The sequence below is a fragment of the Brachycentrus maculatus genome, unplaced genomic scaffold (genome assembly GCF_059751285.1).
Source record: "Brachycentrus maculatus isolate JH-2025_06_01 unplaced genomic scaffold, ASM5975128v1 h1tg000075l, whole genome shotgun sequence".
Lineage (NCBI taxonomy): Eukaryota > Metazoa > Arthropoda > Insecta > Trichoptera > Brachycentridae > Brachycentrus > Brachycentrus maculatus.
This window is the reverse complement of record NW_028280829.1, coordinates 311,085-334,540: the sequence shown is the minus strand read 5'-3', so window position 1 is coordinate 334,540 and position 23,456 is coordinate 311,085. Positions and strand designations below refer to the sequence as shown.

Sequence of the window (23,456 nt, the reverse complement as noted above, 5' to 3'; positions counted from 1 at the left end):
AATACGTAAAAGCAGAGATTTATTCAGCCTCCCGCGGTTACTATTACTCTCCGCTTTGTTCTGCCATAAACGTATAAATAGCCTAGATATTAACACCGTATATATCACTAACCAGGCGCCCGGAATCGCGAAAGTTGACAGTATAATTTGTACATGTCATTTAGGTAGATACCATTAATAAAGAAGACATTTGAAATGAAAAAAATATCAATAAAATTCTTCATCTTCTTTTTGTAGATCCTAAAGGTGGAGACTGACCGGAGCATTTCGTCGTAACATAACGTCGTAACATTGCTCGCGGCGAGCATCAGCGAGCATCCGAAACTATGGATGGAGCGCTCGGCTCGCTGTACTGACTGCCTGAATGCTCGCATCGTAACATCGTAACGCTCCGGACCTGTTTATGCCTTCGCCTGTCACTCTTGGGATGTTTGACTGCCAGCTATCTCTCCACCTTTTTGGAGGTTTGCCTGGGGATCTGCGTCCTTCAGGGTTTCCTTGGTCTCCTGGATATATTGCTTATGTGAACTATCGGCTGTTGTGGACTCACATGTACCATATCTCGTGACATAGTACATTTCGCTCACTTCTTTCAACAACGTTAACAAAAATCGTCAATTTGCAGTTGTGCATGTTTTCGGAATGCCCTGAAAATGTATTATATCCCAGCAAAAGCTGCATATTTTTAACTTAATATTTACCCGCTACAGGGCAGAAAATGTTGTTTTTGCATTTTGAAGAAAAGGTATTGTTCAATTATTTTTTTAAATAAAGTTAATAATTTTCAAATGGAGAAAAAACATTCAGGTTTTACCTAAAAAGATCTGTTGCACAGTAAAAAGTTCAATAAGTGGATTGATATTTATTTGAAATACATTTTATTATATTTTTAAACTTTAAACGATCTCTTGAAAAATCATGTTTTTGATATATGACGTTGTTGAAAGGAGTGAGCGGTATGTGGTTCATACAAACAATATATAACTGTAACATCAAAACTTGACGTGATACAAGCTTGTCACCATATAGACTTTGAATAAGAACGATTAACTTCGTCCAAATTAGTCGTCAAAATTTCAGTTACAAAATCATTGTAGGCCAGTGTTATAGGAACCATTTTTTATATTATTTTTTGACATATATAAAAAATAACTCATATAATTGGAGATAATCCAGATTTGTAAACAAGAAATTGGACACACTCAAAATGTTTAATATAACTCAAACTCATTTTTTCCCTTTTTAGAATTAAAATGTAAATTTATTTTTTCCCTTTTAAAATATCCATCAAATCATTGTTCTTCCTATATTTCACAGGTCAGGTATACAAATATCAAAAACTTATGATAAAATACTATCAAGTTTAACATATTTCAGTATGGCGGTACTCTGCATCAAAAGGTGCATTCTTCATCCTAGTAATTGGACAAAGAAGCTGCGCAGTGCATATAATAAATTATTATCCGTTCTGGACATTGTTGAATGATAATTATATGCAAATAAGGTGAGGCCACTGTCATTATGCCTTAACAAATAATGGCACAACCAAATTAAGTTGTTTGTTGAAAGTGTTGACAGATTAACCCTTTCGGTACCATCCTTGAAATTAATACATGCACTGAAATCCCTTTTATTTTTTGAACATCCCATGCAGTGTTGCCATATCACTCACTCCTTTCAAGAACGTCATAAATCAAAGAACTTGATTTTTCAGTAAAACGTTTTTATAATTTAAAAATATAATACAATGTATCACATACATGAGAAACGCCGGAAAATATCATTTTCATTTTATTATTTTAGCTTTTAAATTATTATTTTAATTGGAGATAATCCAGATTTGAAAACAAATATTTGGACACACTCAAAATCCCTTTTTATGCGATCACGGTGAAAAACGATGTATGACAGATGTTCGAATGGTGATATAAGGAAAGAATGCAAGGCTGAGATATGCGTTATCGATCAAATTCTTTCTAATTCATCTTACTCCTCATTACTGAGGGTTGTGACCCTTGTGGAAGCAATGACTTTTCTCCAGTTATCCCTTGACTGCGCTGCACGTAGCGCTCCAATCACCGAGGTGCCTGCTGCTGCCTTTACTCCATCGGTCCATCGTGTGGGGATTTTCCTCTCTTCTCTTCCCCTCCAGGCTACCAATCACAACCAGTCGTTCCAGGCTATCCTCATAACCACAAAGCAACATGTCCAAAGAACTGTAGAATCCGTCGGGTACAGACATTGTTTGATTTTAAAATGTATTTAATATTTCAATTAAAATGAAGTTCTACAAATTAAACACCAAATATTTAAATATTATATATTGTTATCAATTAGCTATGAACATGTTCCTTACTGCTTCCGTTTTATTACAATATTAGGGCGTTTGTCCACTACACGGAATTACACAGAATTTTACCGTCCGGCACGTCAGTTAGCGTTTTAAAACGACGATTGGCTTGTGTTTTTGTTTATATTTCTTCGGATAGGAACTCTTGATTAGTGCTTGAACACGTTGCGCGTAAATTCGATCACGCTAAACTGTAGTAGTCGCTTTCATTTTTTAAAACCGGACTGCCGGACGGTAAAATTCCGTGTAGTGGACAATCGCCCTTACTGTCAACAAATTCGTATTTTTTGTTTAATTCGATCAAATCATGGCTGTCGTAAATTTTGAATAATAGCCAGTTAAATCGCTAATGCCTGCACGAGTAATATTTAAGTCTGGCAATATTTTTAAAAGATAACCATCGACAAACAAGCGCGCGGCGGTCCCGAAAGGGTTAAATTAATATGAAATTTATTCCGTAAAATAAACACATTGGACCTGTGCGCCGATCGGCACTAAACATAATAATTTACCAACATCGATAAATTATGGAAAATAAGCGCGCATTGTTGTCAAAGCATAAATCAAATTCCGGTACCTACCTTACCAACAGTTTAGGTAGGCACCCTTGTGCCACAATTCTCGAAGCCATTTAACGCTATCAACTCTTAGATTTAAATATAAAATCATTTTTAAAAAACATATTAATAATACTACTTTTCAGATTATGAAAATTCTGTATTCGTTAAGTCGTTTCATGCGACCACTGGAGAAGTCCGTTCACGCCCGATTATTTTAAAGAATATATATTGGATTTTTTTTGTTTTTTAAGAATATATATGCAGTGATGGGATTCAAAATTTTCAAGAACCGGTTCGCCCTACCGCCCTACGCACCGGGTACCTAAGTACCCCCCCTATATTTTTTCTATTTATTTGTTTTTTTATTCTGCACATAAACAGAACATTCACATAACAACTGAGAATGCTCCAAATGCTGAAGCGTATATCATTCACGATATTCTTTTTACTAAGTGCAATAACCACTGTATTTTTCCTTTTTTTTTTCATCTTTCCAATATTTTTTTCTCTTTGTGAGGTTCAAATATTTTTACAGTGTGGTGGACCTAGTAAACGGAGCGTGATCTCCGATACATGATCTCAATCGGAATATTGTGTAACAACAAAGGGTTAAGGGCTTACCTTCCAATTACTCTTTTCTTTTCAAAACCGTATAATTATTTCGAAGGAAAAAAAAATTTCAATACAAAAACGGTATTTTAACAAAAAATTTAATTACGTAAAATGTTATCTAGATTTAAAGAAAATTAATATTGATATATATAAGTACAATATTTCATTAATTGAAAGAGAAATATTTTTGTTTTCCTTATTTACAAAAATACTCCGATTTCATAGTATTTCTGTGAGCCTAAGCGGCTCATTATTAGAAATAGGTACCAAATTGTGGTAGAGTGGGTTCGAACCGAGAAACTCTGACTCGAGAGTCCACGACACTAACCACAGGACCACAACCGACACAATTTTTTACTTACTCATGTTTTAAAATCTATGTTTATATTACTGTTTTTTATTTTACCTCTTTCTAATAATGATTCTAGTTTCTTTTTTTTTTTCTTCTGATTTTTTCATCTTCTTTTTCTTGCATTAGATCTGACGATCTGATTTTTTGATGCCGAGCAGTCCTTCCAACTTTCTAGTAGTTTTCTGGGAAGGCAATGACCCAGTGATATCTCGTTAGCCGCAGTGTACTAAATCTTTTATGCCCAACTATTTGATATTCCTCTGTTTTCATTTCGAACTCCATTCACCTTATATATTTCTTTTACTATTCTTTCCTCATTTATTAGTTCCACATATCCACTCATGGCTGGCATATATGAGGGGACACATGCAAAGACAGATTGGTGTGGCGCTCCCATTCGTGTAAAAGCGAAAGCGGAAAACCTCAGAGACTAAACAATCATGTCGGATGACGGAAGGGCGGCAAAAGAGGATAAAAGTGAAGTCCCGTTTGAACTGTGCTAGTCTGGAAGTTGGAAGTTGGCCATCCACAATGACGAGGAGCTCAACAAGCTGCCCTCCAGCGTGACGACCATCGCTCAGGAAGGCGTCCTGCCCAACACCTTGGCCACTCTCCAGCCCATGGGATCAAGAGGAAGGCGTTTTAATTTGTCGGCTCATCTTTTCCCCGCTCCAGACTCGACGGCCCGAGACCGACTGACGACGTTTTAATCCATTTATTTTTTGTATATCATTATCATCATCCTATTATTATTTTTTTTATCCATGTCTTTATAAGCGCCCTTGAGGTAGTATTTTACAAAAATGGCGCTATAAAAAATTATCCAACTTATTATTATTATTATTCTGTCTGCCTGCCCTTGCGGAAACTGCACGATGGTTAGTTGGTTAATAAGTAATTTACCTTCTAGTTAAGTAAGTAATTTACCTGGACCCACAAGATCAGCACTATGAACCGATTACAGGCATTCCAAATGTGGCTACATCGCAGAATGCTACACATTCCATGGACCGATATGGTCAGCAGTGCAAATGTGCTCCAAAGAGCAAGAGCAGGGAGACAGTTGCTGAATGATATCAAGGTCCGGAAGGTGTCCTATCTGGGGCATGTGCTGAGAGGAGACAAGTACGAGCTATTGCACCTAATAGAGGGTCCACAAGGCGTGGGCAGAAGGCAGATTTCCTGGCTCCGGAATAAACGAAATTGGACGGGGATAAGGGCCGCCGAGGCGCTGTTTAGAGCTGCCCGAGACAAGGACCAATTTTCTCAAGTCATAATCAACGTCAAAAAGACCCGATATGACACGCACACAAGAAGAATAAGTTAACACTCTCCGTATCATTCATCGTTCACTTTGTGTAATACCACATTTACGCAAAGTGAACGATGAATGATAAGGAGAGTGATACATCACCATACCACAATATTAACAAAGCTTTTGATAAACAAAATATGAAGAAGAACAATAAGTCATTTGAAAAATAAAAGAAACTCATTAGTTTTAAATTACATTTATTATCTATTTATCCTGAGTCTTCTCAACCTTCTCTATCTCCAGCTTGAGCAGTTGGACCTGCAGCCGGCTCTCCTCCTTGAGGAAGTCCATCTTCATCTTGTGGATCTCGCGGCGCTGCTCCAGCTGCAGCCTCTGCAGCTCCAGGACCAGGGCGCTCTCCTTCTTCTTCATCAGGTGCTCCTTCCGCAGGAACTTCTCCTGCAGCTGCACCAGCTTTATCTTGGCCGCAGCCAGTTTGTTCCAGAGCTCGTTAATGCGCTTCCGCTGTATCGTTCTAGAGTTTGCGCCCAGTCTGGAATACCCTGCAACAAAATTATTTTATTTTATTCTTTAAACCAGCGGTCCAAGAACCGGAGTAAATTTCCCCAAATGGGGTAAAAACAAATTTTTGGAATGGACCGAATGGATCGGCCATGTGCTAAGACAAGAGGGTTTCCTGCACCAAATAATAGAGGGGACGATCGAGGGAATAAACGCCAGAGGACGCCCACGCCGCCAATACCTAAGCGATTTATACGAAGACATGGGCTGCTCGACGTATGAGGAGCTGAAGAGGACTTCCGAAAATAGGCGAGAATGGCTAAAGAGATGTCATCTGTTGCTACAGACCAATCCGCAGGATTGAGACCAGAGAGAGAGAGGGAATTCTTTCTAGTTTGGTATTCAATAAACGTGTCATTATTTTAACAAATTTAAACAATTCAGAAATCGATTAAACGCTGAAGACTAGTCAAATTGCTTTTACATCAAAAAGTCCCAATTTTTAAGTAATTGTATCAAACATGAAGCAACATCGTTTCTCCAAAAACTGTAAAGTAAACCTAAAACCCTGAATTCTCGTTTGATCTAATTAGAGAATTAAAATTTTGTTTATCTATTACATCCGCCTCCGTAGTGTAATGGTCAGCATGCTCGGCTACCGTTCTGGAGGTCCCGGGTTCGATTCCCAGGGGGGTTTAATAAATATAAGTGATTTTTTCACTCTAATGTTTATTCAATATTACACTGGACTGGTACCTGAAGTGGAGGGCTGATCACCTTTCCTTCAGGTGTAAACGATCGAGATAACACTGCGTTTATATGAAGCAGTGCCCTATGCACCATTGGGGCGTGGTAAGGGTTTTATTATTATTATTATTATCTATTACATACTTACTATTTTCATGTGAATTTTTTATTCTTTTTCATGTAAATTAATTCAATAAATAAGTTTTATTTTAAATATACATTGATTGTCTTCTTTTCAAAATGGGGGGAGGGGGTAATATCGACTTCCGCAAAAATATTTTGGAGTAATGGTTTACTCTTTTTTTTTATTTCATAGATATATATATATTTTTTTTACTATATGTATTACGGCTCTTTAGGCATGGCCTGTGTTGAGCCGAAATACTTACATGTTAATACAATTTTTTTTTTATAATTGGATTATATACATTACATACAATGGATACAATAACAATTTACAGTATAAAGGTTTTACAATAAAATAATTACACCTGGACTTTAATTAATTTTCTTTCTAACTTGTCCCTTCCAACGAGAAGCAACCATCGACGGACACTGTTCTTAAAGACATGATCACTAAAAAAAAATATAAATTGGAGAGAGTGGTTCTACAGTAGCACAATATCAACCACTTACCTCACTCCTTTCAAGAACGTCATTAATCAAAAAGCTTTATGAAAAAAATTACAAAAGACCTTTTTATGTAAAACCTGAAGGTTTTTTCTCCATTTGAAAAATATTTAGTGTATTTAAAAAAATAATTAAACAATACATGTTCTTCAAAATGCAAAAACAACACTTTCTACCCTGTAGCGGGTAAATATTAAGTTAAAAATATGCCTCTTTTGCTGGGATATATGTAGTACATTTCCTGGGCATTCCGAAAACATGCACAACTGAAAATTAACGATTTTTGATTTATGACGTTCTTGAAAGGAGTGAGCGACTTGTCGCTGTTTAGAGTGACTGCGGACAAAGTAAAAATTGACATGATGACCTGCAATGCGGAGTCTCGCAATAACAAAAAAAATACTTACTTGGAGGAGACTGCATTTTGGATGAATTTTTGAAAATATGCGTCCAAATGGCCCAATCAACACTTAGGCTTCAACGATAAATGAATCTGAAATCAAAATGATAACAAAAATATGTCAGTAAACTCATAATTGAGTCTAAATTTGGATAAACTTTATAAAATAAAACAACTTTGTTTTAACCACTTTTCAATGGTACACTTTATCCAACCGGTTCAGATAAAAACCTTGTCAACATCAGGGTTTATGTACTAAATTCTAAAACATTGAAATACTCACAGTTATTTACCCTTCCCTTACCAAAAACTTCCACGCACTCCGTACACCATATGAAAATATGATTTTAAAAACTCCTAAATGTTGTTTTTACTGTGCATTGCGTAGTGAATACGTCAACTCTAAATGAAAACTTTAAATCATATTTTGGCAATGGCAATGGACAGGATATATCGCTCACTCCTTTCAGAACGTCATAAATAAAAAAACATGATTTTTCAGAACGTTTTTAAAGTTTAAAAATACAATACAATGCATTAAAAATAAATATCAAGCCACTTATTGAACTTTTTACTGTGCACAGATCTTTTTAAGTAAAACCTGAAGATTTTTTCTCCATTTGAAAAATATTTAGTATATTTTAAAAAATAATTAAACAGTACATTTTCTTCAAAATGCTAAAACAACACTTTCTGCCCTGTAGCGGGTAAATATTAAGTTAAAAATATGCCTCTTTTGCTGGGATGAAGTACATTTTCTGGGTATTCCGAAAACATGCACAACTGAAAATTGACGATTTTTGATTCATGACGTTCTTGAAAGGAGTGAGCGATAATGCAAGACAGGACCCAGGATCCCAAGAATTTTACGATGGAGACCTTGGGAGAGCAAAAGAGGTGGCAGAAGACCCCAAAAGAGATGGTCCGACGACATAGTCGCTGTGGGGGGTAGGAACTGGCTGCAAGCAGCAACCGACCGGAGGAAATGGAAAGAAGGGGAAGAGGCCTATATCCAGCAGTGGAGGTCAGAGGCCTCATGAAGAGAAGAAAGAAGACGATTTGAAGTGTTTTCTGAGCGTCAGGTTGAGATTGTCGTCACAAAATGTTAAAATACATATGTTGGCAGGCGCTGTGGCGTAGTTGGGTAGACGCTCGACTGCAAAACTGGCATCGCGGGTTCGATTCCCGCCAATTGCAAAATGAATTCAAGAAAGATTTATTTTCAATTGGTCTGGGTGTTTGTGATGTGTTTTTCACATTTACGTTCTCTATCCTTACTATCCTACCTGCAGACAAGCATCTAAAATAGACGCTTTGGGGGTTATTCCTTTAAAAAAATAATAAAAAATTAAAAATATTATCCATGAATATTGGAATATTTAAGTAGAAAAACAATGTAATAACATTATTCAAATAGTAACTAACTAACTAACTAACTAACTAACTAACCATCACGCCGCTTCCCCGCAGGGGTAGGCAGAGAGAATAGAGCGCCACACCACTCTGTCCTTGCAAACATTCTTCGCCTCTTCCACGTTCATGCATCTCCTCATACATACCCGCCGATTGTTACGACTCCTAACCTGACCACTTTCAAGTATTTGGCATACCTGATCGTGCCATGTTTTTCTCGGTCTTCCTCTGCTTCTTTTCCCGCTAACATTCGCCTCATAAATTTGTTTTACCGTTCTTTCCTCACTCATTCGTTCTACATGTCCAAACCATCTCAACACACCTTTCTTAATTTTATCGATAATGCTTATCTCAGCTTTGCATTCCTTCCTTATTTCACTATTCGCACATCTATCATACATCGTTTTGTCGCACATTCTTCTGAGAGATCGCATTTCGACTGCATTCAGTCTACTTTCATCCTTCTTTTGCCAACTCCATGTTTCACTTCCATACATTAGAGTTGGAACCAGGACTCCGTTGTGCACTGCCAGTTTAGCTTCCGCTGATAGGTTTTTATTTGCTATAACTGATTTCAGTGCACCATTAACTTTGTTCAAAATATATTCAAATAGTTATAAAGATTTATTTTAAAAATATATATTAAACACCTCATTTGTTAGTGTGGCTTAAGGTTATTATAATATTAAACAAGACAGAATTCAAGGACGATAAATTTGACATAACAGTCGCATAAATTGGAATGGACCATAGCTATTAAATAAATAAATAAATTACGACAGCTTCCAGTGAGTCAAATCATTATCCATATGCATGCACTATATATTTATCATAGCCCTCTCGGCGTATATATTCACTTTTCCATATCGCAAAAGCAATTTATGAAATCTAAAAATAATAATTTCAACTTACTCCCGTCTTTCTTTTAATGAAGAAATGTCGATGGCGTGAAACGCATTCTCCGGAAAACTCGATTGGTGTTTTGATGACAATGGAATATCGATCAGCTTCCAATCGGGAATTACACAAATAAAGCAAGGTTGAAATTTTTAATTTTATAATTAAACCACTTTTCAACCGTTACGCGATGTTTCCACAACTACACAGCTTTTGAAAGGTATCAAATAAACATATCCATGACAATATGTATGATGTTTCCTAGGTCTTGATAGCGATTTCACATAAATAAAAAACAATGAAATCAAAACCGCTTTCAATGACAGATGTAGTATTGCCAGACGTCAATGAATATAAAAACAATGCTGCCAGTTTGCAATATGTATATTAAGTAGGCACTTAAATAGTAAAAAAAATGGTATTTTTCAAAATACGATTATAGGTAGCCTTTTAATTTTTTGGCAACAAATGTTTTTATCTAAATCAGAAATGGTCAGTGATTTATTAGAATTCGACAGCTTTCGTCGTGAAATTCTTGAACGAAGCCTCTATTTCCCAGGGACAGTGCAATAAATAAAACACTTTTTGACTTGGCATCTGATATCTAATGTTCCTGCGTAAGACTGATCATGTTGCATTCGCGTAATTGACAATTACATTAACTCTACTTCAATTCGGTGCAGTTCCTGATGTACCATTGAATGCTAAATCAAATAAATGAAAGAAAAGAAGAAAAATTAGAATCTGGCTTATTTTAAACACAGCATTTTCAATATTTTTTTTATGTATGATCAAAACGATAACAAGAAGTTTTTTTCAAAAGTTAATTATCATCCAATCCTCTACTTTATACAATGCACTTAAAATATAGTTTTTATATATTTATCGGTGTAGGCTCTTAATAACGGAACTTTTTTTTTTCATTATCATGACTTACACTTACTCAACCGAATGGTGTGTGAGGCAAGATGTATGGAAATTGATAAATTGAATGCCTCCATCACTATTATACTATCTTCCATTCTTCAGTTTTCTGACTCAGGACTCAGGACAGACACATGTGGCGTTCCATCGTGTCCGTCTACTCTTACCTCTGCCTATCTTTATGAATAAAATCAGCTATTTTGAATACCTACCTTTAGCTGATGTTTACAATTAAATTTCTTCTTAGTAAAAAAATATAAAAGTGGTATATTTAAAACTTTATTTATAACTTTACTTTCATGTAGTTATTTAGCAGTTCACGTTATTTTTGCAAAACTGTATCATACAAGTGCAGTGCCCTATACATCATAAGGGTAAGGTAAAAAAATAATGAATAAATCAAAGTTTATAAACATTTTTTAAAAGGTTGTAGGTATATTTAAAATCAAATAAATCCTCTAGAAAAAGTTTTTTCCATGTTTTTATGTAATGGTATCACTGAGATAATGCGCAATCTTAAAGACTACCAAATTTTAGACGAGTAAAAAGCAACTAATCAAAAAGTATAAAGTATTTGTATGATAATACATTTCAATCTGAACAAAATAGTATAATTTTTGATAAATGTTTATAGTTTGATAAATATTTCGTGATGGTCGAAATAGTTTTTTACGGCTATGTGCGGCTTCGGATTTTATGTCAAAAGTAAATTAGTGGATTCCGTGAGTGATGCCTTCGATAACCGCGTCTTTTAATATTTAAGAACAACACCGATATTTTTATCAAATTTTCCACACCTGAAAGTGCCTGTGATTATGTTATAATAATTAACAAACCTAATTATTTGACAGCCACAATATACAAACAAGTGAGAAAGTACTAAACACTGACACGATGGAACACAAGAGGTATTATTTATTTTGTTACATTTTCTCTATGAACATCTCTCAAATATTAAATATATCATTTAATTTTACGATTAACCTCTCCTTTCACGAAATATTTCTACTTGGGCTGTTCTCGCGTGATTTCTAAGAGTAGGCGGAGAGGATAGAAAACCACACGCTTCTGCCTCGACACGCGCCTAGCTTCTTCTATACATCCACATACTAACTAGTTGCATACATCTAGTCACGTAGACTTTTGACAAGAGCTTTAGTTAGTTTCTGACTGATTGGTCATGTAAATTATTTCATCTTTCAATAGATTATCAAATTCCCTGTGGCTTGTATGAGTATGTGTATGCAACCGCGAATGCCCTAGCCATTGCCGCTGTTTACTCTTCTATCTATAATGTCCTTCACTCTGAGCTCCTTTGCTTTCTTCATCTGTATCTCTTATCTAAGCATATCTATGAATCTAGAACACAAGACTGATCACCTTACATTTTTTTTTTAATTAATCTATTTTTTACTTCTGATAATATCTATTGTATTCTTGCCAGTGCCCTTTACTATAACCTAAATATATTGTTTACCCACATACAGACCATGCCTTTGTGGGATATTTTTTTTATTTATAAATATATTTTTTTTAAACTTTATATAAATAAATAACTTAGTTTTAACCAATTTTTTATTAATACAATTTAACCTGCCGGTTTCGACAAGAACCTTGTCACAATCAGGGTTTATTTTAATTCTAAAACATTAAAAAATACTCTCACCAAAAACTTCCACACACTCCGTAAAAATCCTAAATGTTATTTTTATTATTCATTGCATAGCAATCCCAAATAACAACGAATGAAATCACCCAAAAAATTAAACATCTTTTTAAAATTTATTTATTGATTTGGCGTTTAATTTGTAGAACTCCATTTTAATTTATGTATTAATTTTTAAATAAAAACACAGATTTTTTTGAGTCTACTAAGTTGTGTTTTATTAAAAAAAAACACATTAAAATTAAAATTGTGACAATTGTTTCGCCTAGTTATGGCATTTTCAAACAAATGTGAATTATAATCCCATAAATTATTACTGCACATGTTAAAACTATCACTTAAGTACCTAGAATTGTATGGCTACATAAGGACCGTCAGTCCATTTAATCTTCACATTCGTTTGAAAATGCCATAACTAGGCGAAACAATTGTCACAATATTAATTTTTGTGTTTTTTTTTAATAAAATACAACTTGGTAGACTCAAAAAAATCTGTGTTTGATATAAAAATTAATACATAATAAACAAAAATCCACTTAATGATCTATAAACCTTGTACATAATAAGCAAGGTAAATAATAAATTCAATTACCATCTAGCAAAAAGAACTTCAAGGCAGTGGATGTATACCTGAGAACTGTATATTCATCTTGTATAGCAGTGCGTGTGTACATGCCAACTGCTAGAAAAGTTAATGCTGCCATCGCAAAAGACTTCAAGAAATTTCAGAAGTGCATATTTACCATATTATGGTAACATATTTAACATATTATGTTTAATGCCGAATGCGGCCTACTTAACTGAGTAAAGGCAATCAAAATTTGGAACAATTCGCTCATCAAGAACGTCATAAATCAAAAAACTTAATTTTTCAGATCATTTTTAAAGTTTAAAAATATAAAACAATGTATTAAAAATAAATATCAAGCCACTTATTGAACTTTTTACTGTGCAACAGATCTTTTTAGGTAAAACCTGAATGTTTTTTCTCCATTTAAAAAATAAATAGTATATTAAAAAAAATAATAACTAAAGAATAACCTTTTCTTCAAAATGCAAAAATAACATTTTCTGCCCTGTAGCGGGTAAATGTTAAGTTAAAAATATGCTCTTGCTGGGATACATACATTTTCTGGGCATTCTGAAAACATGCACACGTGAAAATTGACGATTTTTTATTTATGACGTTCTTGAAAGGAGTGAGAGAATTGTGTTATTTTCACAAAATTAGACTTTTTTCCGCAGCACACCAACTAATCATCAAGGTACACCAGTGTGCCGCGGCACTCACGCGGCGGTACAATGCCATATTTTATTGAATGCTTCATATATGTATTGATTGTCTTATTAAATATATTGCAGTGAAACTGATCAGGATGTGGAGGATGCTGCTAAAATTGACGATGAAGATTTGAATGAACAGAAAAAGGAACCTGTGAAGAAGAGAGGTAGAAAAGCTACCAATAAAACTAAACCAGTATTTCAGGTTTGTTCCCTCATAATTTACTAGTATTTTAATGCACCTACTACCCTGTGATTTGAATTATTGCATGATTATATTTTTTAATTTTCCCTTTTTTGTTGTTGTCATAGTCTATGAAAGAATGTTTGAAATTTTGTATTAACACATTGTTATCGGGGTTTTTTTTAATGATCCCCGACCCTAATTATACTCTGGCAGTCTGCCGCCCGACCCTCAGTATACTAATCACAAGTAGCCGCAACACCCAATTCCCATCTGTACAATGTTTGCAGGCGTCTCTCGCGCTCTACCTAAAGTAAGCAAATAGAACGCTTACAAGCGTCTCTCGCTCTCTACCAACAGTATGGAAAAGGACCCTAATTATACTCTGGCAGTCTGCCGCCCGACCCTCAGTATAATTCCGAACTGTACAATGTTTGCAGGCGTCTCTCGCGCTCTACCTAAAGTAAGCAAATAGAACGCTTACAAGCGTCTCTCGCTCTCTACCAACAGTATGGAAAAGGACCCTAATTATACTCTGGCAGTCTGCCGCCCGACCCTCAGTATAATTCCCATCTGTACAATGTTTGCAGGCGTCTCTCGCGCTCTACCTAAAGTAAGCAAATACAATGCTAATAAGCATCTCCCACTCTCTAATAACAGTATGTAAAAGACGCTTTTCATGCTTTAAAGCGTCTTTTACATACTGTTATGACAGTTATGTACAGATGCTTATAAGCATTCTATTTGCTTACTTTTTGTATAACGCAAGACGCCATAAAACATTGTACATATGGGATTTGGGTTTGCGGTTACTTGTGATTAGTATACGACCCTAATTACTATGCTAATTAGGGTCGGGGTTGATGAAAAAATCGCCCGACAACAATGTTGTAAGAATATTAGTCTTCTATTTTTTTTATTAGTTGAAGGATATTGATTTTTTCTATTTATTCGTAACATAGTATACATTTGATTTGATAACTCAAATGTATACTATGTTACTAATACATATCTGGTTGTGTCAAAAGTCTGCGTAATCGGAGGGCATGTATGACTAGATGTATGGATGTGAAGAAGGCGAGGAGTGTATGATTTCAATTCAATTCAATTTCAATTTATTCAACAAAAAAATAATATATACATAAATAATAATAATAAAACACTTATCCGCACCCCAATGATGCGTAGGGCACTGCGTCATATAAACGCAGTGTTATCTTGATCGTTTACACGTGAAGGAAAGGTGATCAGCCCTCCGCCTCAGGTACCAGTCCAGGGTAATAATATTGAATAAATATTACAGTGAAAAAATCACTTATATTTATTTTACCCCCCTTGGGAATCGAACCCGGGACCTCCAGAACGGTAGCCGAGCGTGCTGACCATTACACTACGGAGGCGGACATATATACATAAACAATATTCAAGGCGTATATATTAAAAGTAACCAAGAAGACTTAAAGGTGTAGAAGAATCCCGCTTCGGAAAACTCCTTAGGACACATGGAACAGCTCAATATCCAATTTGATATTGTTCAACTTAGCGGTAGCTCTTCATAACCATTGGCAGGTTGGTCCTGTGTATAGGAATGTGAAACAATCTATGTCGACGCTGTCTTAGGTAACTATCGGGAACATACAGACCAATGTCAGGACAGAAGAGTGTGGCGTTCCATCCTTTCTGCCTACCGTGCTTCTTTTACCGTGCCTACTATCCTTTGTGCTTTCCGCGGGGAAACCGCGTGATGGTAGTAGTAGTAGAAGTATACATTTTTAAAAAAATAATTTTTGTTATACATACTTATATCTAAATAATATTACTAGGGTACATTTATTTTTATGCTGTACCTTCCCATAAAAGAATAGTTTAGTTTTTTTACTGTATAGTCTGTGTTTATAGTGTTCGTTAAGTTTCTCGAGTGTTTGTGTATTTTATATTATTAATTTCTAAAGGGTGTCTGTTGAAATTCTTTATGCCTATTTATATTAAATTTTTTATCCCTATTTAAATGTAATTTTGTTGGTACTGTTTTGTGTTGCATTCGGGGATTTTAAATTATTTTTAAATCTCTGGGATATGCTTGTTTTGAATGCTTGTCGAATATAATATTGATAAAAATTCCGCAGTGGTTAAATCAAACTTTTCCGCACATATCGCTCACTCTTTTCAACAACGCCAAAAATAAAAAACTAGATTTATCAGGAGATCGTTTTTAAAGTTTAAAAATATAATAAAATGTATTGAAAATAAATATCAAGCCACTTATTGAACTTTTTACTGTGCAACTGATCTTTTTAGGTAAAACCTGAATGTTTTTTCTCGATGTGAAAAATATTAAGTATATTGAAAAAAATAATAAAACAATACCTTTTCTTTAACCCTTATAATGCTGAGCTTATTTTCACATATTTTGCATAAATTGCTAATTGCTTTTCATCATCACTACTTGACGTATTTGACATTTTGTAGGTAGAAATAAAAAACTTTCACTTAAAAAAATACAAAAATCAATGTGAAATTCACAGAAAAATTATTTTAAACGGTCATTATTAAATGTTTTAAATTATTCATTCCGACGCTCTGCACTTCATACGATAGAAAGTCAATCTATCAACGGTTCACACTCTAAGGGTAGAAATGCAAAAACAACATTTTCTGTCCTGTAGCGGGTAAATATTAAGTTAAAAATATGCCGCTTTTGCTGGGATATAGTACATTTTCCGGGCATTCCGAAAACAGGCACAACTGAAAATTGTCAATTTTTGAAATATGACGCTGTTGAAAGGAGTGAGCGATATTATCAACACATCACCTTATTGTCTAATTGCCCCACATATTAGGTGGTGGAAGAGATCCCCATAGAGTTTGACTTCACGCCGGTAGACAAGCACACCTCTGATGAGGATCCCGACGACCCCCCATTCGAGCCGGTGCACCTCCCGCCCAAGCGGCCGCGCAAGATGACCACCCCGCAGCGGAGCCGCGTGCCCATCGAGCCCCGGCCCGCCGCCGTGACGGTCATAGCTGATCCCCTCGCGCAGAATCCACGCCCGCCAGGGAAGCCCTCCAAGTACCTACCTCCGCCGACCAGTAAGTGAAGCTTTACTTACAACATTTTGAGTGTGTCCAAATACTTGATCTCAAAATCTGGATTATCTCCGATTACAGGAGTTATTTTCATATTATTTTTCGACATCTCATCAAAGATGAAGAAGAATATGGGCATTTACGGGGCTGACGACCGTCATAGGCTGGTTTAAGTGATCACTTTACACACGTGTAACATTCACCAATTCTACCCATTATTGACAACCACACTATTCAAATTATTGGAAGTTCTATATATATGCAATTTAGAAACCTTGTTCTTGAATCACCAGAACTTCACTAGAGACATCTTTTGGTGAGATGTAAAGAAGAATATATATAGAACTTCCAATAATTTGAATAGTGTGGTTGCCAATAATGGGTAGAAGAAGTGAATGTTACATGTGTGTAAAGTGATCACTCAAACCAGCCTATGACAGTTGTCAGCCCCGTAAATGCCTACACTTCCATATTCTTCTTTATCTTTGATGAGATGTCAAAAAATAATACTAAAAAAAAAAATAATATGAAGCTTTACTTATTATTTTTTTTATTTTTAAGAAGAGTAATATTTGTGTTTTTATTATTTACAATAATACTTCAATTTCATACTGTTTCTGTGAGCCTAAGCGGCTCATTATTTGTAATAGGTATCAAATTATGCTAGAGTGAGTCGAACCGAGAAACTCTGACTCAAGAGTCTGCGACACTAACCACGGGACCACAACCCGACACAATTACACCGATATTAAATGTTAAAATCAAAAAACGATTTTTAGAGTCTACTAAAATGTATTTTATTGTTAAAAACACATAAAAAACTGACATCTCACCCTAGAGTGAATTTTCCAGAATCCGATAAAATAATATTGATATTATTCTTAATAATTTTGTATTGTCGTAAGGAGTTCTCCGTTTCTAAAGCTATTTTTTTCACAGTCAACAGATACCCGTGCGGTTACTGCGACACCGTATTCACGGACATCAGTTTCCTGGAGCGCCACCACAAGCGCTGCAAGGCCAAGCGCGCGGCCGAGTGCTACAACCCCCGCCCGGGGGCCGGACCCTCCCCGAAGCCGACCCCGACAGTCGTCCCCGCATCGGGGGGCAGGCAGACCTACTCCTGCGACCAGTGCACCTTCACAACGAAAAATCCGGAGCACCTCAAATACCACAAACCTATACACAACGACGACAAGTTTTTCTCTTGCGAAGAGTGTAAATTCACATGCAAGGAGCTTGAACAGCTCAACACGCATAAAAAGATACACTCCGGGTATAAGGAGTTTATGTACGTCGAAGGAGGGTGCGATTCCAACGACAAAACAGTGGAAGATGAAGAGAAGAATAACGATGAATCGGTCGATAATCAGACCGAGTCTCTTGATGAAGAAGGTCATAAAAAGTTCTCTTGCGACCAGTGCTCGTATACCAGCACGCAGCCCGGTTATTTGGTGATGCATAAGCGCATTCACGTGCGCGAGAAGCCGTACGAATGTAGCGACTGCGGCTATAAATGCACGCGTCTGGCGTACTTCAAGAAACACCGTGCGACGCACACGGACGGCCCGATGCTGTCCTGCGAGCGATGCACCTTCTCTTCTACCAGCCAGATTGTGTTCGAGGCGCACAAGCAGTGCCACAAGGCGTAGTGAACGCCCCTTCCGGCCGATGGCGTAAGTTGTCCGTAGTTAGTGTGATTATCGTTAATTTGTGCTAACGAGGTTTTGAGTGCTGTCTCACCTCGGTATTTGCGGGAACGCATTCCCAGAAGTGGTCCCAAATAGTAAAATAGGTCTCCAAACAATTCTGTCAATAAGATACCTTTCACAACATTTTGAGTGTGGCCAAATTCTTTATCACAAATCGGGGTTTCTTAACTTGGGAGTTATTGTTACATTTTGATATCTCAACATAGATGATGAAGAGTATGGGAGTCTGGGTAAGCCCTGTACGACTGTCCAAACTCAAAACACAGTAAGGGACATTTTTTTGTAGTACATTTTTTTTGCATTTTTGGTCTGAGTAGATTCTACTTAGTCCAAAAATGCAAAAAAACATTATACAAAAAAACGTCCCTTACTGTGTTTTAAGTTTGGACAGCCGTGTACCTGTAATACCCAGACTTGAATATTCTTATTCATCTATGTGAAGATGTCAAAATGTACAAAAAATGTATTAAACAATTAATTACAAGAATTATTTTCACACTTTTACATCTCAACATAGATATATGTATATATAAAAGAGAGATAAGTAAAATAATAAATATGTAATACGAAGATAAATAAACGGGTCTCTTCTAAATAAAAGCTTTCTTAAACCGACCATAGTTTCCAAAAAGATCCAAAAATTTGAGTAGTGTGGTTGTCAATCATGGGTAGAATGGTGAATGTTACACAAATGTAAAGTGATCACTTAAAGAGCTTATGATAGGTCGTAAGCCCTGTAAATACCCAGACTTCCATATTCTTCTTCATCTATGTTGAGATGTCAAAATCTAAGTCGCCTTTCCACAAAAGCAATATATGTACATGGATTTTGACAATGTTTCGATAGGAAATAGGAAATTTTTTATGAGTAACTTTTCACATATTTTTTTTATTAATTTTACAATTGAATTTGTTTATTTGATTTGTTTTCTGTTCTAAGAAGTAACCCGCAAAGCCTCTATTTTTAGAGGGTTGTCTGCACTTAGGTGTAAAAAATGCATCAAAAATACTAAGACCAATTGAAAATGAATATTTCGTAGCGTACATGAGAAAGTGACCAACTACCAAAACGTAAAATGTTCAGGAAGGCCATTTAAGTCACTTTTGCTTGGCAAGAAAATAAACATCAATGCATTAAGTAATTTTTAACAAGTCAATATATTATACTTCCAAGTTTAAAATCCTTCGGGATTTTGTTCAGGGCAATATTAAGCTAGTAAGATATCAAATAGTCAATGATCACGTTTTTGTAAAACAATGCACTTGGTCACTTTCTCCTGTATGACAACGATTTCTTTAAATAACATTTTTTGCCTTTAACATATACGGACAAAAAAATGGGCTTTCGCGGATTAGCCCGTACCCAGTACGGCCAACCCTGGTGATAATAATATGTAAATATTTTATTATTACAAAATAATAACTTTTACGAAACGTCTGAGACATTACCATCTATCATTAGAATCCTAACTGTCCATCAAACCTCCTCCCTCTACCTCCTTCCCTAAACTCCGTTTTTCCTTTGCCTTCCTTATTATCATCAATTTGTAATTTATTTTAATGTTCAAGTACTATCTACCCTCTGATTGCAAACAGCTATATATGGTATCAACGTTTTGACCAATATTATTAGTCTGTTTTTGGTTGGTTGGAAGATATAGCTTTTTAGCAATAAGCTAGCCAATGTACTTATTTCTTTTCTGTACATGAAGTTTAAATAAATAAATAAATAAAATATTTACATATTATTATGTTCAATATTACGCCGTGAAAAATTCTTTAAAAAATCTACCAAACCGGAACATTTGACGTTTTTACCTCGTACTCACAGATATCGCGCACTCCTTTCAAGAACGTCGTAAATCAAAAAACTTGATTTTTCAGGAGAACGTTTTTAAAGTGTAAAAATATAATACAATGTATTGAAAATAAATATCAAGCCACTTACTGAACTTTTTACTGTGCAACAGATCTTTTTAAGTAAAATCTGAAGGTTTTTTCTCCATTCGAAAAATATTTAGTTTATTTAAAATATAATTAAACAAACCTTTTATTCAAAATGCAAAAACAACACTTTCTGTCCTGTAGCGGGTAAATATTAAGTTAAAAATATGCCGTTTTTGCTGGGATATAGTCTGAAACTGAAAATTGTCGATTTTTGATTTACAATGTTCTTGAAAGGAGTGAGCGATATGTATTATGAAGCAAGGGTAAGAGAATAAGGTAAACGCATCACAGGAAAAAGGCGTACATTCTGGGTTTATACTTGAGAAAGTGGTTCCGCTGTAGCACTGATTTAGAGCGTCTGCAGATAAGTAAAAGTTGGCATTATCATTGCAAAAGAACAAACAATTTTGTAAGGCGCGCCATCCGCAAATACCCAAAAGCGCACTGCAAATTACTGCTTATGAATTGGTACTGTCCAAATAACTAAGTAGTTGTGACTCGTGGGTTCATAATTGTATGTATTTTTAAGATTATTTCATAATTTTTCTTATTATAGGATGTATTGTACAGTAATAAATATTCATTTAGGCATATTTCCTTTTGAACGAAAGCAATATCAACCCTTTCCCGGAAAATGAGTCTTAAAATAAGTGCGTTTAGAACATCAGTAAGACCAACATTGCCGAAATTAAACATTATTTTGAACATTTATTTTTCATATGATATTCGTAAAGAAATATTTGGTTTTGGGACGAAAACGATATCAACCTTTTCCATGCGAATGAGCCTTAAAATTGAATGAACACATTGTTTACGGCAAACGCTTAAAAGCTTCTTTTACATTTTGTTGGTAGAGAGTGGGAGACGCTTATAGGCCTACTTTTGGTAGAACGCGATGGACACCAAAAAACATTGTTCAGATCAGAATTCAGTTTACAGTTACTTGTGATCAGTGTCGGGTTGTGGTCCCGTGGTTAGTGTCGCGGACTCTTAAGTAAGAGTTTCTCGGTTCGAATCCACTCTACCACAATTTGATACCTATTTCTAATAATGAGCCGCTTAGGCTCACAGAAATAGTATGAAATTGAAATATTTGTGTAAATCATAAAAACACAAATATTTTTTTTTTTTTTTTTAAATTTGTAAATCACCCTAATTAGAATACTAATTAAAGAAAATACCACATGACAACAATGTGTTAATATTGCTATCACCGATCTTTTCTGATGTTCAAAATATGACGTACACAAATCTCAAATGAGTCATCCGTGGCGAATGTGTTAATATAAAATTATTACACCTTTGATATATAGCTAGTAAAGGGTCAATATTGTATTTTAATTGCAAAATTAGGCAATATGTAAGAGCACAAAGGCCGTTTATAATAAACAATAAATAAATTGTAATTTTTCAACTACTTTTTTTAAACTTTTACACATTCACAAGACAAAATTTTATTCCACAATGGACTTGTGTAGGTTTCTAATTGTTGAATACGTAAAAATAATGCTTACCAAAGAATTTTTGAAAGACTTACCTTAAAAACCAAGCAAATTTGTACGAATAGCAGAAAATACAAACAATTAACAAATTATTTATTGATTTGGCATTTAATTTGTAGAACTCCATTTTAATTTATGTATTAATTTTTAAATCAAACACAAATTTTTTGAGTCTACTAAGTAGTATTTTATTAACAAAAACACATAGAAAATTAATATTGTGACAATTGTTTCGCCTAGTTATGGCATTTTCAAACAAATTCGCTTGAAAGAGAGGGAGAGGAAAATCCCCACAGGATGGGCCGATCAAATTAAGGCAGCAGCAGACACCTCGGTGGTTGGAGCGCTACGTGCAGCGCAGTCAAGGGATAACTGGAGAAGAGTCATTGCTTCCGCAAGGGTCACAACCCTCAGCAATGAGGAATAAGACGGAGAAGAAGTACAAATTTGCATGGTTTTGAGGAGTCCTTAAAAATTCGTATGTTAGTAAAGTGTTAAATATGTAAAAATAATGCAAGCAATATGTTAATTAAAGACTGTTTAAAATGAACATATAATAATTGACTTTTATTTACATGGATATTTTTTGCAAATGTTTGCCAGTATGTAATAGGGAAAAATGTATCGTGTACCATGATTCTTATTAATTTTTCATTAAAAAAATTATTTTCTTTGATTTATGTGTTATATTTTGTAACTTTTCTACACTTATAAGAGAACTAATCAAATTGTATTATTATGAACTCTTAATGAATTGAAATAAAATAATGATAGTTATTACGTTCATGTTGTTTTATTATTATGCAGGGAATAGAATAAATGGTGTTTTGAACAGAGTGATTGCAAATAAAAATATATCCAGGGAAGCCAAGCTAGCGGTTCGCAACGGCATGCTGATACCGACACTAATGTATGGAAGCAAAACATGGAACCGGCAAAAGAAGGATGAAAGCAGAGTGAACGCTGTTGAAATGCGCTATCTCAGACGAATGTGTGGAAAATCATTGTATGATTGTAAACGAAGATATAAGAAAGGAATGTAAGGCTGAACAAGGAATAATTGAGAAGATTAGGAACAGTTCTTTACGGTGGTATGGACATGTGGAGTGAATGGATAACGAGAGAATGACTAAGAAAATATATGTGGCGAATGTGAGCGGGAAAACAGAACGAAGACGACCGAAAAAGACTTGGCACGATCAGATCAACAGATATGTATATTATTTTGAGAAATAAAAAGACTTTGTTTTTTGATCCACTCACATTTTTACTAACAACCAACTAGTTTCGGTAACAACATGTTGCCCTCTTCAGGGTTTATTTTATGACTGGGCATTTACGGGGCTTACGATCACCATAGGTTGGTTAAAGTGATCACTTTACATGCGTGGATCTTATTCAAAAGACATTTAGAG

The 23,456-nt window shown here is 35.2% G+C and overlaps 2 protein-coding genes across 2 annotated transcripts; one reads left to right on the top strand and one right to left on the bottom strand.

Moving 5' to 3' along the window:
• Positions 1-5,369: 5,369 nt before the first annotated feature.
• LOC148311114 (uncharacterized) lies at positions 5,370-10,084 on the bottom strand. Its single transcript, XM_088257218.1, has 3 exons — positions 9,754-10,084; positions 7,436-7,521; positions 5,370-5,692 (listed from the first exon to the last, which is right to left on the bottom strand). Exons 2-3 carry the CDS (start codon positions 7,449-7,451, stop codon positions 5,394-5,396), a joined length of 315 nt encoding a protein of 104 aa, XP_088113344.1. The 5' UTR covers positions 7,452-7,521; positions 9,754-10,084; the 3' UTR covers positions 5,370-5,393.
• A 1,234-nt stretch (positions 10,085-11,318) lies between these two features.
• On the top strand, positions 11,319-18,900 carry LOC148311113 (uncharacterized). Its single transcript, XM_088257224.1, has 4 exons — positions 11,319-11,570; positions 13,691-13,814; positions 16,634-16,883; positions 17,820-18,900. The coding sequence occupies exons 1-4, from the start codon at positions 11,557-11,559 to the stop codon at positions 18,530-18,532; spliced, it is 1,101 nt and encodes a 366-aa protein (XP_088113350.1). The 5' UTR covers positions 11,319-11,556; the 3' UTR covers positions 18,533-18,900.
• The last annotated feature ends 4,556 nt before the right edge of the window (positions 18,901-23,456 follow it).